Below are 15,726 nucleotides of genomic sequence, written 5' to 3' on the forward strand. Positions count from 1 at the left end.
AGGGATCATTTAAAATGGAGTGTGGCAAAATGGAAGACTGTTCTGTGGTCAGGCGAGTCACGATTCAAGTTCTTTTGGAAATCTGGGGCGCCATGTCATCCGGACCAAAGAGGACAAGGACAACCCAAGTTGTTATCAACGCTCAGTTCAGAAGCCTGCATCTCTGATGGTATGGGGTTGCATGAGTGCGTGTGGCATGGGCAGCTTGCATGTCTGGAAAGGCACCATCAATGCAGAAAAATATATTCAGGTTCTAGAACAACATATGCTCCCATCCAGACGTCATCTCTTTCAGGGAAGACCCTGCATTTTTCAACAAGATAATGCCAGACCACATTCTGCATCAATCACAACATCATGGCTGCGTGGAGAAGGATCCGGGTACTGAAATGGCCAGTCTGCAGTCCAGATCTTTCACCTATAGAGAACATTTGGCGCATCATAAAGAGGAAGGTGCGACAAAGAAGGCCCAAGACGATTGAACAGTTAGAGGCCTGTATTAGACAAGAATGGGAGAGCATTCCTATTTCTAAACTTGAGAAACTGGTCTCCTCGGTCCCCAGACGTCTGTTGAGTGTTGTAAGAAGAAGGGGAGATGCCACACAGTGCTGAAAATGGCCTTGTCCCAACTTTTTGGGATTTGTTGACACCATGAAATTCTGAATCAACATATTTTTCCCTTAAAATGATACATTTTCTCAGTTTAAACTTTTGTTCCGTGATTTATGTTCTATTCTGAATAAAATATTAGAAGTTGGCACCTCCACATCATTGCATTCAGTTTTTATTCACGATTTGTATAGTGTCCCAACTTTTTTGGAATCCGGTTTGTACATAAGTATTCACAGCCTTTGCCGTGAAGCTCCAAATTGAGCTCAGGTAGGGCTGTGCGATATGACCAAAATCTTATATCCCGATATTTCATTTCATATCCCGATATCACGATATAGTACATTTTCTTTGTATTCAGTGAATAGTTTATATAATCACCACTCCCTTTTTTTCATTTAAATTAAAAAATCAAAAATGAGAAGTACTCAACTTGTAATTATTTCTGTTCTTTTATTTAGAACATTTGAGCAAATGTTTGACTTAGAATGTAAACATAAAATGTTAATGTATCAAATATAAAACACTTTTCAAAAACAAATTACTAAAGGCCCAATATAAAATACTGCTATATAAAATGCCTGACATAAACAAAATGTGAACTGTAGCAGCAATAACTCTCACAACATATATTAAATATAAAACCATCAAAGCACTAACAACTAAACTATATAAGGCCAATAAACCCTTAAAACAAAATAAATACAAGTCTAACATTAACTGTCAAAACCAAATGTAAACATTGTACTTCAAACTGTAGCAGCAATAAGGCTTACGACAAAAATATATTAAATATATAATATTAAATATAATATTTTTAGGCTACATTCTAGTAAAATGTTAATTTGCACATCGTAGTGTGGCAAATCTCCGTTAATGAGTTACAGCTGATGCCCGTGCGTGGGACTGGGCGGCGCTAGCGTGTTGATGCCGTCCAGCCCCAAGCACGGGCGATCCGCTGTAACTCATTACGAGATTTCCGTTAATGCAGTTGTGGCGTAAGCGTAATGTAGCGTTCTGTTCTTTATTGTAGAGTTCTGTTCTGCAGTTTGTGTTCTGTGATTTACATCCCTCTCAGTTATTTATTCTGTTGTCCCTGTTATTTCTGATGGACTGTAATAGAGTGGAAGGTAAAGGAGGTTCGGAGGGATGGGGGAGCGCTGTGAAAAGGAGGAGTGGGCGGCGATCTTGTAAGCTAGCTAAGAGAGTTTGTTTTTGGATTGCTGTCTGTTCGGCATGGTTGTGGCCAACAGCAACCATTTTTTTTTGTTTGTGTTTAATAAAGAGGGAACTAACCAAGTGACCGTCTCGGATCGTCATTACATCTGGAAGACGCTACAGTAATTTTAACAAGATTAACGCTGACAGCAAACGCTGCAGGAAAATTATGCCTTAAGCAAATTGTTTTGGTAGCAATTAATCTTCCAAGCTTTTAACATGCTCGTTTAAATAGTACCTTTACAACTGTAATATCCTACGTGACCTGCCTCTCACTTGTAAACTCTCTGCATGCTCGCTCACGTGCTTTTTGCGGAGGTGGTAGAAGAGGTTTGTCGTGTTGGTGTCTGTGGTAGCGATCGGTTTGCAGCATAATTTGCACAGTACCGTTTTCTGGTCCGTGTCAGACTCTTCAAATCCAAACCATCTCCATACTACAGAGGTAGCCCCTCGTTTAGGAACAAGGTCCTTCTGTGTGGAGCTACCTGGTGTTGCCTCATCTTCATCAGCCATGCTAGTGTGTCTGCATCCACGTGGTGGCCATCAAAACAATGAAAAAAATATTGCCGTAAAAAGTTTATTTTGCGACACCACGAAACAAACTATAGCGTAATGTGCAGCGATAGACGTTTTCATATTGTCATCCGATATATATCGTTATATCGAACAGCCCTAAGCTCAGGTGCATCCTGTTTCTCCTGATCATCCTTGAGATGTTTAATTGGAGTCCACCTGTGGTAAATTCAGTTGATGTGACATGATTTAGAAAGGCACACACCTGTCTATAGAAGGTCACACAGCTGTTAGAGCACAAACCAAGCATGAAATCAAAGGAATTGTCTGTAGACCTCAGACACAGGATTGTCTCGAGGCACAAATCTGGGGAAGGTTACAGAAAAATTTCTGCTGCTTTGAAGGTCCCAATGAGCACAGTGGCCTCCATCATCCGTAAGTGGAAGAAGATCGAAACCACCAGGACTCTTCCTAGAGCTGGCCCGCCATCTAAACTGAACGATCGGGGGAGAAGGGCCTTAAGTCAGGGAGGTGACCAAGAACCCGATGGTCATTCTGTCAGAGCTCCAGAGGTCCTCTGTGGAGAGAAGAGAACCTTCCAGAAGGACAACCATCTCTGCAGCAATCCACCAATCTGGCCTGTATGGTAGAGTGGCCAGATGGAAGCCACTCCATAGTAAAAGGCACATGGCAGCCTGCCTGGAGATTGCCAAAAGGCACCTGAAGGACTCTCAGACCATGAGAAACAAAATTCTCTGGTCTGATGAGACAAAGATTGAACTCTGGTGTGAATGCCAGGCGTCACGTTTGGATGACACAAGGCACCGCTTATCACCAGGCCAATACCATCCCTACAGTGAAGCATGGTGGTGGCAGCATCATGCTGTGGGGATGTTTTTCAGCGGCAGGAACTGGGAGACTAGTCAGGATAAAGGGAAAGATGACTGCAGCAACGTACAGAGACATCCTGGATGAAAACCTGCTCCAGAGCTCTTGACCTCAGACTGGGGCGACGGTTCATCTTTCAGCAGGACAACGACCCTAAACACACAGCCAAGATATCAAAGGAGTGGCATCAGGACAACTCTGTGAATGTCCTTGAGTGGCCCAGACTTGAATCCGATTGAACATCTCTGGAGAGATCTTAAAATGGCTGTGCACCGACGCTTCCCATCCAACCTGATGGAGCTTGAGAGGTGCTGCAAAGAGGAATGGGCGACACTGGCCAAGGATAGGCGTGCCAAGCTTGTGGCATCATATTCAAAAAGACTTGAGGCTGGAATTGCTGCCAAAGGTACATCGACAAAGTATTGAGCAAAGGCTGAGAATGCTTATGTACATGGGATTTGTCAGTTTTTGTATTTTTAATAAATTTGCAAAAACCTCAAGTAAACTTTTTTTAACGTTGTCATTATGGGGTGTTGTGTGTAGAATTCTGAGGAAAAAAAATAAATTAATCCATTCTGGAATAAGGCTGTAACATAACAAAATGTGGAAAAAGTGATGTGCTATATATATATATATATATATATATATATATATATATATATATATATATATATATATATATATATACACACTTATTTATAGATTTATTTATTTCAGCATTTATTAAGTTGCCTGAAGAAAGGGCCTAAGCTGTCTCAAAAGCACACATATCATAATGTGTTCATTGTGGTAGTGCAATTAGTAGTAGTGCATGTGTCATTTTGCCCGACTTCTTATAACAATTATTTAAGAAATGGAGAGTGAAACAATTTTGGCAAAAGAACATAGTTTTTTTTTAGTTGGCAATATAACTAAAAATATTGATTTCTTTGCAAAATTAAATGTAATAAATAGCTTCATCTTACACATGAAAAAGCTTATTTTGTTTTAAAAACGCCTCACCTCTGGTTCGTTGAAATTGACCGTCATAACCTGAAAAGGTTCACTCAGAGGGGTGTACCCTCCAGGCACCCGGCTCATTCTCTCAGTGGTGTACGGTTCTTCAGAGTCGCCATTGTCACTGTTGTAATTAACTGGACCATGAAGACACACAGCTCCTTCCAAACACACTCCACCTACTTGTTGCACGCCAACCCTACATTAGGAAGATACCAGAAGTTCAATAAATTAAAAATTAAAGGTAAACTTGTGCCCCTGAACCAATAAAACCTGATGAAAAAAACATAAACTGCTAAATTAAGGTTTTAAAGTATAAGGCGCTATATGGAGTTTGTGGACACCTGACCATTACAGCTATATGAGCTTGTTGGACATCCCATTCCAAAACCAAGGGCATTAATATGAAGTTGTCCAAAGTGGTTATGGTTATAAAGAGGAGTCTCAAGACACACAACTCTCAGAAGGTTACAAAAGCACTTCTAATAATGCCTACTATACTTTAAAAAAATGTGCCATAGAGTGCCATTAAAGAACCATTATTTTGAAGAGTGTAGAGGGGAATATACCGGCAAAACTGGCTAGATAAATGGGCCAGTACAGAAACATTCATAAAAAATAACAAGGTTTTATCCATCAATCCATTATCCAACCCGCTATATCCTAACTACAGGGTCACGGGGGTCTGCTGGAGCCAATCCCAGCCAACACAGGGCGCAAGGCAGGAACAAACCCCAGGGAGGGTGCCAGCCCACCACAGACAAGGTTTTATTCCTCACAAAAATGTTCTTTCACATAAACAAGCTCCACAACACATAAGGGCAAAATGGAGTTGTCTAAACAACAACAACAACATTTATTTATATAGTACATTTTCATACAAACAGTAGCTCAAAATGCTTTACATAATAAAGAATAGAAAAATAAAAGACACAGTAAGAAAACAAAATAAATCAACATTAATTAACATCGAATAAGAGTAAGGTTCAATGGCCAGGGGGACAGAAAAACAAAAAAACTCCAGACGGCTGGAGAAAAAATAAAATCTGTAGGGATTCCAGACCATGAGACCACCCAGTCCCCTCTGGGCAAAGCACAAAGCAATACAAAACAGCATCCCAAGGTGTAGTCAAAAAAAAACCAGCATGGAGGGTGAAAACCCAGAGAAATCTTAAAGTACAAGCACAAGAAAAATAACTGAACTCACTAAAACTCCCTAAGCACATTTGAAATGAACCACCAGGAACTGTGGGAGACTCCCCTAATTTATAGGGTGAAAGGCAATTCCTGGTGGTGAGTGGCACGTGGGGAACCACCCACAAAAACACAACCCAGGCAACTTACATGCATAAACACAATTAGAAATAAAGAATAATGCAAATACTCAACAAAAGGAACATTACTGTAAATCAAATCGAACTGAACCGAAAATGAACAAAACAGACCTAAAACATGAAATTGAATCCAAGTTGGGATGACTGGTACCCTGGCTGAAACACAACAGCTATAAAAGCTCCCACTCTCCGGGGAAGACTTTCCAGAATATGTGGAAATTTATGTTAGGTCAGGGCCCTGTGCGCGCCACCCAAATTCCTCCACACCAAACTCGTCTGATCTCCCCAAATTGTTGACACACAGTTGAAAGTGCACAGTTGTCTAAAATGTCTTTCTGTGCTGCAGCATTAATAGTACCCTTCACAGGTACCAAGGGACCGAGCCCAAACCCTGAAAAACAGCTCCAGACCATTAACCCTTCACTAAACTTTACAGAGGGCACTATGCAGTCCAGAAGGTACGCTCCTCCTGGCATCCACCAAACCTGGACTGGTCCACCAGACTGCCAGATAGTGAAGTGTGATTCATCACTCCAGAAAACACATTTCCACTTCTGCATAGTCCAATGGTGGTTGGTGTGGTTTATGCCACTCCAGCCAACGCTTGTTGTGTAATATTCGATCATTTTCCTCAATAAATAAATGACCAAGTATAATATTTTTGTCTCCTTTGTTTAACTGGTTTCTCTTTATCTACTTTTAGGACTTGAGTGAAAATCTGATGATGTTTTAGGTCATATTTACACAGAAATATAGAAAATTCTAAAGGGTTCACAAACTTTCAAGTACAACTGTACATGTATGTAGTTTACATATTATTATGTTTTTACCTATGATGCCTCCTTATCTCTGGACATTCCACTGCCATGCCAAACACCGTAGCCATAGCTGGAATAACTCGACCCGCCTGACTGGAACAGCCCGTCTGACCCTGTGAAAGCAAAAGAATAATAGCAGGAAAAAATATACCTGCAAGCAATGAGGACAGCTAAACAAGATTCACCATGCAAGAAAGACTTAAGTCCACAAGAGGAAGTCCTCCACCAGCTTTCTGCACTCCGACTCGTCTCCAGTATCAATAAAACCTATGACGGAGGAGTTGCCTGTGACCTTCAGCAGATGGCATGAGCTGGTATTCTAAAGGAATTCCATTGCACAGAAGGTAAACAGGAAAGGAGACAGGATGTTTCTCTAGAGGAGAAGAGCAGTTATTACATTGCTTCTGTTGTCTATCATGGAAATAACCTTTACCAAAGTTTCCCTCTGCAGATGCCGCTGTTCATTAATTCCAAATAATTGCACTACTACAATCTAACATAGGGTGTCAGCAAAATTCAGGAGTCACATTCAAAGCACCGACATGCATAATTTAGATTGTGGATGAGACACATTTTAAAGTCAATTTAAATATCCAACAGGAGGAGAAGTAACATTTTATCATTATGCTCCATAATAATTCATTTCATTAGAATTATGCAATTAAATCATTAACTAAATGATAAAACTAAAACACATCCGTGTTGGGGGGATCTCCATGTTCCCCAGTTTTCTTCCTACATCACCAAGAATGTGCAGGTTTAGTTCACTGGTGATTCTAAACTGAGTGAGTGGGCCCCAGGATGGACTGGCACTCTTCCTTGTATCTTGCATTTCCAATATAGTCTCTGACCCCCAGCAACATTTAATTGAATTATCTAGGCTTGAAACCGTTATGTTAAATTCTGTTTAAAGCCAAAAGCTTAAAAAAAAAAAAAAAAAAAATGGAATCTTACCTGAGAAGGTAAAAGCAAATGTTTCCATGCATGAACTAAACTTTCCACAATTCCTTCACCAAACAGTCCTGCATCCACCGTTTCTGTCACAACCAAAGACACTCTGCCAGAATAAGAAAAACACATTTCTCTTTCTTCATTAAACATAGCATAAAAAAAAAAAAAAAAGCATCTGCCTTAAAACATAGAAACATGAATGGTGAATTTGCGCTTTCAAATAGAAAATGTTATTTCCACTTGTATATTTTCCTTATTTATATGTCTGATTGCCGCTCCTTAAATGAAACCAGCTTCGCAGTCTAAGTTATTGAAATGGCAGCAGTGCTGTGCACACACAGGTGCAAACTGACCCTAATACATTCATGCCAACCTCTATGACACCAACACTCTTCTCCTGCTGCATGAATTCATACCAGGCAATGTAAATTAGATTATCCATCCATTATCCTAACTACAGGGTCACGGGGGTCTACTGGAGCCAATCCCAGCCAATACAGGGAGCAAGGCAGGGAACAAACCCCGGGCAGGGCACCAACCCACCGCAGGGCACACACACCCACACACCAAGCACACACTAGGGACAATTTAGAATCACCAATGCACCTAACCTGCATGTCTTTGGACTGTGGGAGGAAACCCACGCAGACACGGGAAGAACATGCAAACTCCATGCAGGGAGGACCTGGGAAGCAAACCCGGGTCTCCTAACTGCGAGGCAGCAGTGCTACCCACTGCACCACCGTGCCGTCCCTAAATTAGATTAGATATACTTTAATTAACCCCAAAGGGAAATTGAAATACATACCACAGCAAAAGCAAAAAAATAAAATACATAGTGGGAGGGACAGCTGGGAGTCAGGAAGAACAGGGGAGACAGCATGTACAGGACATTGTCTCCCCTAGAACACTAGAAGGCAGCATGACAGTTTCCCACAGGGCATCATGGGACTTGGAGTTTATTGGCTCAGCCCTGTTGGGTTCTGCGGGTGCAGCCGGGATGTGCTGCGGGGATTGGGGAGTCCTATTGCCTGGGGCTTCCACCTCACCCGGAAGTGCTGGCAGACTACATGTTTAGAACACCGGAAGTAATCCTGTGTGGTAGAAGAAAGGAGCTGTCTGCTTCAGTTCCAGGTATCCACAGTTGGGAGGATGGTGGACGAAGCTTGAGAAGAGGGGAAGAGGCAGTGGCCAGTGACAAAAAAAAAGAGAAGAGAAAAAGTGTCAGAGTGCTTTATTATTACCTGTGTGCTGTGTATTGTAGCTGTGGTGGCAAACGCTTGCTCAAGAAGAGTTTCCCCACAATAAAAAGCTCATTCTTCTTTCATATCTCGGAGCCTGTCTATGTTGGGTGATTGGGGAGTTGGAGTGCCCCCCGTCATCCACAACAGATATCAATTCAAAGTACAATATAAGACTTATCTTATATATAAATGTCTACGCGTGGAAGTGTGTGTGTCTGACCTGTGAAGTGAAGTCGGTGTACAGGCTCCACCTCCGTGGATACACAAATGAGGCGAGCACGTTGGCAAAACAAAACTTCAGAAGAAAGAGTCACTTGCTTCATTGGCAAAACGGTATCCCTTTTACTTTTCCTCCTGCCACTAATACATAAGTGAGGTGAGCACATCAGCAAAATGAAACCTCGGAAGAAAGACAGTCACATAGCCGCTAATGCACAAAAACGAAAACTCTTAGGGCAGAGACGTCCAGAGTAGTTCCTTTCAATTACCTGACATCTCTACATTATAATTATTTTTCCCCTGACGATTTCAATAATAATACTACTACTACTACTACATTTTATTTATATAGCGCAGTTTCTAGGATCCCGTGCTTTTTGCAGGATGGGCTTACACAGCTAGTACAATATTAGCCAGCCCTTTAAATGCTTTTTACTAAAGAGCAGTTTCTATCTGGCCAGTCTATCATAAATGCCTGATTAATGGAGGGCTTCTTCGTTGGTTGTCTTTCCAACATGGTATTCCCATCTCAGCAGAGGATGCCTGAAGCTCTGTTAAAGTGACCATTGGGTTATTGGTCACCTGCCAATGGTAACTAAGTTTGGCCAGACTTTCAACACTAGGAAGAATCCTGGTGTTTCCAAACGTCTTCCATTTCACAATTATTGAGGCTGCTGAGCTCCTGGGAGTAATCAAAGCTTTAGACTATGGGTTTTATATCCTTGCCCTGAACAAAGCCTCACCATAATTTGATCTTCGAGGTCAACAGAGAGTTCCTCGGAGTACATGGCTTGGTTTTTGTCCTGTCATACAGTTTGAATTGTGAGACCTTCTGTGCACAGATGCATGTGTGCCTCTCTAAATGGTGTCCAAAAATCAATTCAATTTGCCACAAGTGTCCTCCAATGAAGACACATCTCAAGAAGAATTAAAGCAAAATGGGACGCACCTGATCGGAATACTTTCTGAATCCACTGTACAGGAATCCTCCTGGGAGGAGCTGCAATCTGTTCCCTTGTGCAAACAAAGCAGGTCTACTCTTAACCACCAATAAGTAGTCATAATATAGAATAATAAATAACTACAAGAAGCGGTTATAATGTAGAATAATAAATACTTGACTGTCCTAATTAACTGAAACATGCACAGCAGACACACTTGGCGGACCACTTTGTTATTTTGTTCAAAATCATATGCCTGAGATGATGGCCTAAACACATATGATGTGGCAAGGATTTAACATTCACATCCTGTTGGCAAAGACTTCCTTTGAAACTGCGGTGCAAGCAAATGCAATATAAACATGACCACTTATTGACACTATTATTCTTTTGTCTTCCATTTTATTACAAAATACTAAGAGAATCAAAATAATACACATACAGTATATATATATATATATATTTATTTTAAGAAGTAGATTTGGCAAACACATCGAAGTGGAACGCTTGTGCAAATAATTGTTTTAGTCACTCCTTAAGAAAATAATTTTATTTGACAATTCAACTCAATGAGCTAACATAAACTGCAAATACCACAGGGAATGAAGGGGCAGGGTGGGGAATCAGATAAGGTGTACAGTCATATGGAATCCACTTTAATAAAAGGACAAGTGTCTGTGTGTCTTGATTGTGTGTCCACCCTGTTGCTATGTCTCTGCTATCCAACAGATGGCGCTCCACAAACATTAGCACTGCTTTTAGGAATCCTGTGCTAAGTGGTATGGAGCAGAGACATAGAAACCAGACAGACACACTGCACTGAAACGGTCAGCGCGGAGGTCTCCGTGGATTATTTAGACCTTCAAACCCATCTTAGACAGGGCACACACACACACACACACACACACCCCCACACTAGAGGATCGCCAATGCACCTAACCTGCATGTCTTTGGACTGTCGGAGGAAACTCACACAGACACGGGGAGAACATGCAAACTCCACGCTGGGAGGACCCGGGAAGCAAACCTAGGTCTCCATACTGCGAGGCAGCAGCGCTACCACTGCGCCACCGTGCTGCCCACAGCCGTGCGGACTGCTCTCAGAGTAGCAGATACAATCTTTCGTTTCTGATTTCTCTCCCTTGCCATTATAAACTGCCAAATCCTCAGCCTCCACAGAATGTAAGAAACAGAAGAAATCTGACAAATGAGGAGACCATTCAGCCCATCAGCTAACAGCTGAGCTGTCCCAACATCTCATCCTGGTGCTTCTTAAAGGCTGTCAAGGTTCAGCTACAGTAATTTCACTAATTAGTGCAGCAGTCACTCTGTTGGTGTTCATGGGGCTCAACTAGATCTTAAGAGTCCAACACATTTCATTAATATTATGTGTGCCGGCCATGTTTTACAGAATTATGTCAGATTTGGATTTCTTAAAAAATAACTTGAAAAGAAAGACAAAAAAAAAATGTAATAGAAATCGGCATTGCGTCACTTTTGGCTGCATTGAGAACAAAGGCTTGAGGACATCTCTGGCCATAATATCTCCAATTTAAAAACAACAAATGTATTGTATGGGTGTTTCTTAGGCAAATTCAGCTGCATCACCTTTTTTTTATTTTTACAATAATGCAAATTAGCATTACCAACAAAGCAGAAACAGGCATGCCGACATGCAAATGTTTAGTATGTAAATAGCTGTTTGAGTTGCACACAAGACATGCATTGTGAAGTTACCCACATTGCCGAGAGCAGTTACTTGCACAGCAGTTTTTTTTCACTCTGCTACATGGCAGCAGATGAAACAAAGAAATGAACGCTTGGCTCCCGCTGGCTATAGGAACTGTTATTAGGTGGTCATGGTCAGGGTGGCCAATACTAGCCCTGGTAGATTTCCACTGCAGCCATCCAGAGTGTCTGTAGCTACCTTAAGCCTTAAATCACCGTGTATTGACTTTACAGCCCATTAGGTCCTGGTTTTGTGCATTACATCTATTCACCTAAAACAGGGGTCCTCAATCACAGTCCTGGAGGGCCGCAGCGGCTGCAGGTTTTTGTTCTAACCCGGTTGCTTAATTAGAAAGCAATTCTTGCCAATTGTTTCATTTCATGGCTTGTTAGTTGCTTTAACTCTGCTATGTCAGCTCATTCTCATATCCTAGATTTTCTTCCCCTTTCTAAGGATATCATCCAAATGATCTGAAGGCTAAAATGGAGGAGGAATTCTCAGTCCTTCACTTTTTTCTCTTCACTTTCATTCCAAGTGTTTAATTAAACCAAACAGTGCATGATAAACACACACAGAGGTGTAAATGGTAACAAGCTAAATGGAGAAATGCTGCTCTCTTTTGTCATTTGTAATTTGGAGCAATTAAAAACCAAGACTACAGCTGCTTAAGACTAAAATAAGCAATTAGGGTTCAAAATCTTAACGAGTGAGACAACTAAAGTGAAGCACAAGTGTTACTTGAGCAATAAGGGCTTCTTATTAAGCAGTTAGGCTGGAGCAAAAACCTGCAGCCACTGCGGCCCCCCAGGACCGTGACTGAGGACCCCTGACCTAAAAAGTTCCCAGACAGACAGATAGATATATCTGTAAGGCACTATATAACAGACAGACAGAACTTAATTTGTTCCCAGGGGGAAATCTGCCTTTTTACAGAAGCTCTGTAAATAAATAAATAGATAGATAGATAAATACATATACTGTATGCCCACGGGAATGACTAAAAAGCAAAAACCTTATACAGAAAGAAAACTTCTGACTTGGCAGCCCAGTTGATGTTGGTATAAAGGAGCCCCAGCCACCTTCCTTGACACATTTCTACTGAATACGCGTCAAATCCCGTTATAGCGAATACCGAAGTAATGACATTTTCAGAGTAACCAATACTTTTTGTTGTTTCTATAAAAAAAAAAAGTTAATGTCTTATCTTCATTCTGTATTTCTATTAAAAAAACTAGGGGGCTTCGCCCCCTGCTCGCTTCACTCTTCAACCCCCGTTTTTGTTTTTCCGGTTACACACTTAAGATTTTTTTTTCTTTGAATTGTTGCTATTTCATTAGTTTCACTTTTATTTCAGAACTTCTGTAAAAACAATATTTGGAATCTTTTGTGTCGAAATATGAGGTGTGTTTAATGACTCTGTACTATAATTCAGGATAGTTTTCTCAGACAAAACGATCTTCATCATCAGCAGATAATCATTTTTTTTTTGCAAAGTAACCAATAAATGCATGTGAGGTAAACTCCTTTTTTTAAATTCTCTGACTTAAACTTCAAAGCCATACAATATTTACATACTTCTGACATATCACCAATGTCCATATATTCGATCTCTATTCGCCTTTTCGTTATTTCTCCGAGTAATAATTTCTCTTTCTTTGCGCTTATGCGAGGTTTACTTTCTTTGTTCTGACCCTGTCGTTTTTTTCTGCTTTCATATTCTGTATCTTGCTCTTCATGTGTTTCGCTCCTACGTTTTTTTGAGTCTTTTCAATTCCAGTTTTCATTTTCTCTAACCTGCTCTGCATGTGTTTGGCCCCCTTGTTTTTTAACCTCTTTAGGACGGTTTACTTTGTTTTCTACTCTGTCTTTTATTTCTGACCTCGCTTTATCCTGCTTTTGTTTCAGTGACACCTGGTCCGTGGTGATTATTTTCCCTTTTTCGAGTAATAATTTCCGTTTCTTTGCGCTACTGCGATCTTTACTTTCTTATTTTTTTATACTTTCTAATTTTCTTACTTTCATATTCTTTAACTTTCTCCACGTGTATCGCGACGTTTGGTTTTTTTTGAGCCTTTCGAGTTCCACTGCTTTCATAATCCCTAACCTGCTCTGCATGTGTTTAGCACCAACGTCCGGATTGGACCTGCTTTTTTTTTTTCCAATTCCACTTGTTCCGGGCTGATTATTACTTTCCTTATTTTCTGAATTTGCAGCTAGATTATTCTTTTTTCTCTCCAACGCTTTTGCGTCTGTTTTCTCCGCACTGCTTTCTTCTTTGCTTAGTCGTCTACGTTTCTTTTATAACGTATTGCCCTTATACGTGCTGAAAGCCCTGGATCTGTGTGTGCTCAAAGCCAAAACACAACTGAGTGTGTTGCTGCCCGTGGTCTTATTTATTTCTAAGTAGGGCGTGTCTTGCAAGAATCTCATGTTCTACGTCATCGCGAGACAGTCCTGGGTCAATCTCTTGGCACAAAGTCTCATGTTTAAAGGTCCCCGCGAGACGCTTCGTGACCAATCTCTTTAGTCTAGCGGGTCTTTTAAGTGTCTTCCGTGATCTTAACGTGAAGATCACGTCTCTTCGACCTACTGCTTCTCTCCAGGATTTTTTTTTTTTTTTTTTATAATAGAGAGATGTTACATCTCATTTTCAAATAAAATCTTTTTAGTTTGACCTCTTACTTCTGTTTTTGATTACGACTCTGTAATAAGTTTAAATGTTTAATATGTTGCTGTGCTCTGTACAAAAAATATTTTATAAATCTGCTTCTTCTAAGATGTACAGTTAACAAAAAGCCAGACTTAGCAAACACAGGCTCATCATTTAGAGCTGCTAGGCAAGCATTAGAAGGCAAGACAAGTTAAGAACAACCGCAAACGGGCAACGTGCACTATTTCTGTGTGTCAGAGTCAGCATGACAGTGGATCTTCTTTTCCTTGTTTGGAATGGCATGATTTACCGAAGTGGTAGCCTGCACATGGAGAAAGACTGTAAAGCCTTGGAACATTGGCCGGCACACCTTTGAAGCCGACAGACGGATGGGAGATAACGTCTTCTGATCCGGAAAATCCTTCCAACGCAGCGACGAAAATGGCAGACTCTACACAAGGTCTTGTCATGGATTCCCGTCTGTTATGCCGCGTAAATCGTCATTAAAGAAAGCCAAGTTATTTCTCCGAAGTGATTTCTTACCGCCGTATCACTAAGGGAGGGGTATCGCCTTTTCAGATTATATCTAAATAGTTTTGGGTTATGTAACACGCCGCAATTACAAAAGAACTTATTCTGACCAGGGAGCTAGCGCCACCTGCTGGATAGAGACTCCGAACTCAAATTTTGGTTTTGTTTGCTGGACGTTTATCCTTTTTTTTTAGGACCAACAGCTGCATCTTTGACAACTCCTTCAGATAAGTCCAACTCCGGTCCTGTTGGGCCGCAGTGGCTGCTGGTTTTCACGCTACCCCTTTTTCCAAATCAGAGAGCAGTTTTCACTGCTAACAAACTCCTCTTCTCTTCTTTTTTTAATAGCCCTGATTTTAAGGGTTCAGTCCTCTGAATCGATTTGTTTCTTCATTAAATAGCAGCCAAACAGAAATGAGATGTGAAAGGAGTCATCAGATGACCAGCTAAATCAGAGATTCAAACTCCAGCCAATTTCACTCCAACCACTTTCTTAATGAGAAGCCAATTCTTGCTGTTAATTAAAGCCATTATTGAATATCAGGACTTGTTGCTGCTATCATTCGGCCACAGCAGACTGTTGATTTTCTACTTTTTCTATGACCACCGTTAAGATGTTTTGGAGATCTGAGCAGACCAACATGACCAAAACCTTCACCGTTATTTTCAGGTGAGCTGGCTTGTTTAGTGTCTCATTATTGTTTGGGTGCTCATTAAGGATAAAGGAACAACTAAGGGGACTGAGTTACGTCAGTTAAAACTAAGGCAAAACAAGTTAATTAGCAGCAAAAACGGCTCGCTTTTGGGTCACTGCTTTTTGCAGATGATGTTGTCCTGTTTGCTTCACCAGGCCGTGATCTTCAGCTCTCTCTGAATCGGTTCACAGTTTAGTGTGAAGCGGCTGGGATGGGAATCGGCACCTCCAAATCCGAGACCATGGTCCTCAGCCGGAAAAAGGTGGAGTGCCCTCTCAGGGTTGGGGGTGAGATCCTGCCCCAAGTGGAGGAGTTCAAGTATCTCGGGGTCTTGTTCACGAGTGAGGGAAGAATGGAGCATGAGATCAACAGGCGGATCAGTGCGGCCGT

General features: G+C 41.1%; 1 protein-coding gene across 4 annotated transcripts in view; it reads right to left on the reverse strand.

The window, feature by feature from the left end:
* Window positions 1–15,726, reverse strand: part of prmt9 (protein arginine methyltransferase 9) — a 107,180-nt gene that overhangs the window by 57,280 nt on the left and 34,174 nt on the right. For all 4 annotated transcript variants that reach the window (XM_039750223.1, XM_039750222.1, XM_039750224.1 and 1 more), the window contains exons 6-8: window positions 7,331–7,433; window positions 6,389–6,489; window positions 4,231–4,423 (exon numbers count right to left, since the gene is read on the reverse strand). In XM_039750223.1, the coding sequence (XP_039606157.1) occupies window positions 4,231–4,423; window positions 6,389–6,489; window positions 7,331–7,433 (397 nt within the window). The remainder of the gene's footprint in view (window positions 1–4,230; window positions 4,424–6,388; window positions 6,490–7,330; window positions 7,434–15,726) is intronic.

The sequence above is a fragment of the Polypterus senegalus genome, chromosome 4, assembly GCF_016835505.1.
Source record: "Polypterus senegalus isolate Bchr_013 chromosome 4, ASM1683550v1, whole genome shotgun sequence".
In the NCBI taxonomy this organism is placed as follows: domain Eukaryota; kingdom Metazoa; phylum Chordata; class Cladistia; order Polypteriformes; family Polypteridae; genus Polypterus; species Polypterus senegalus.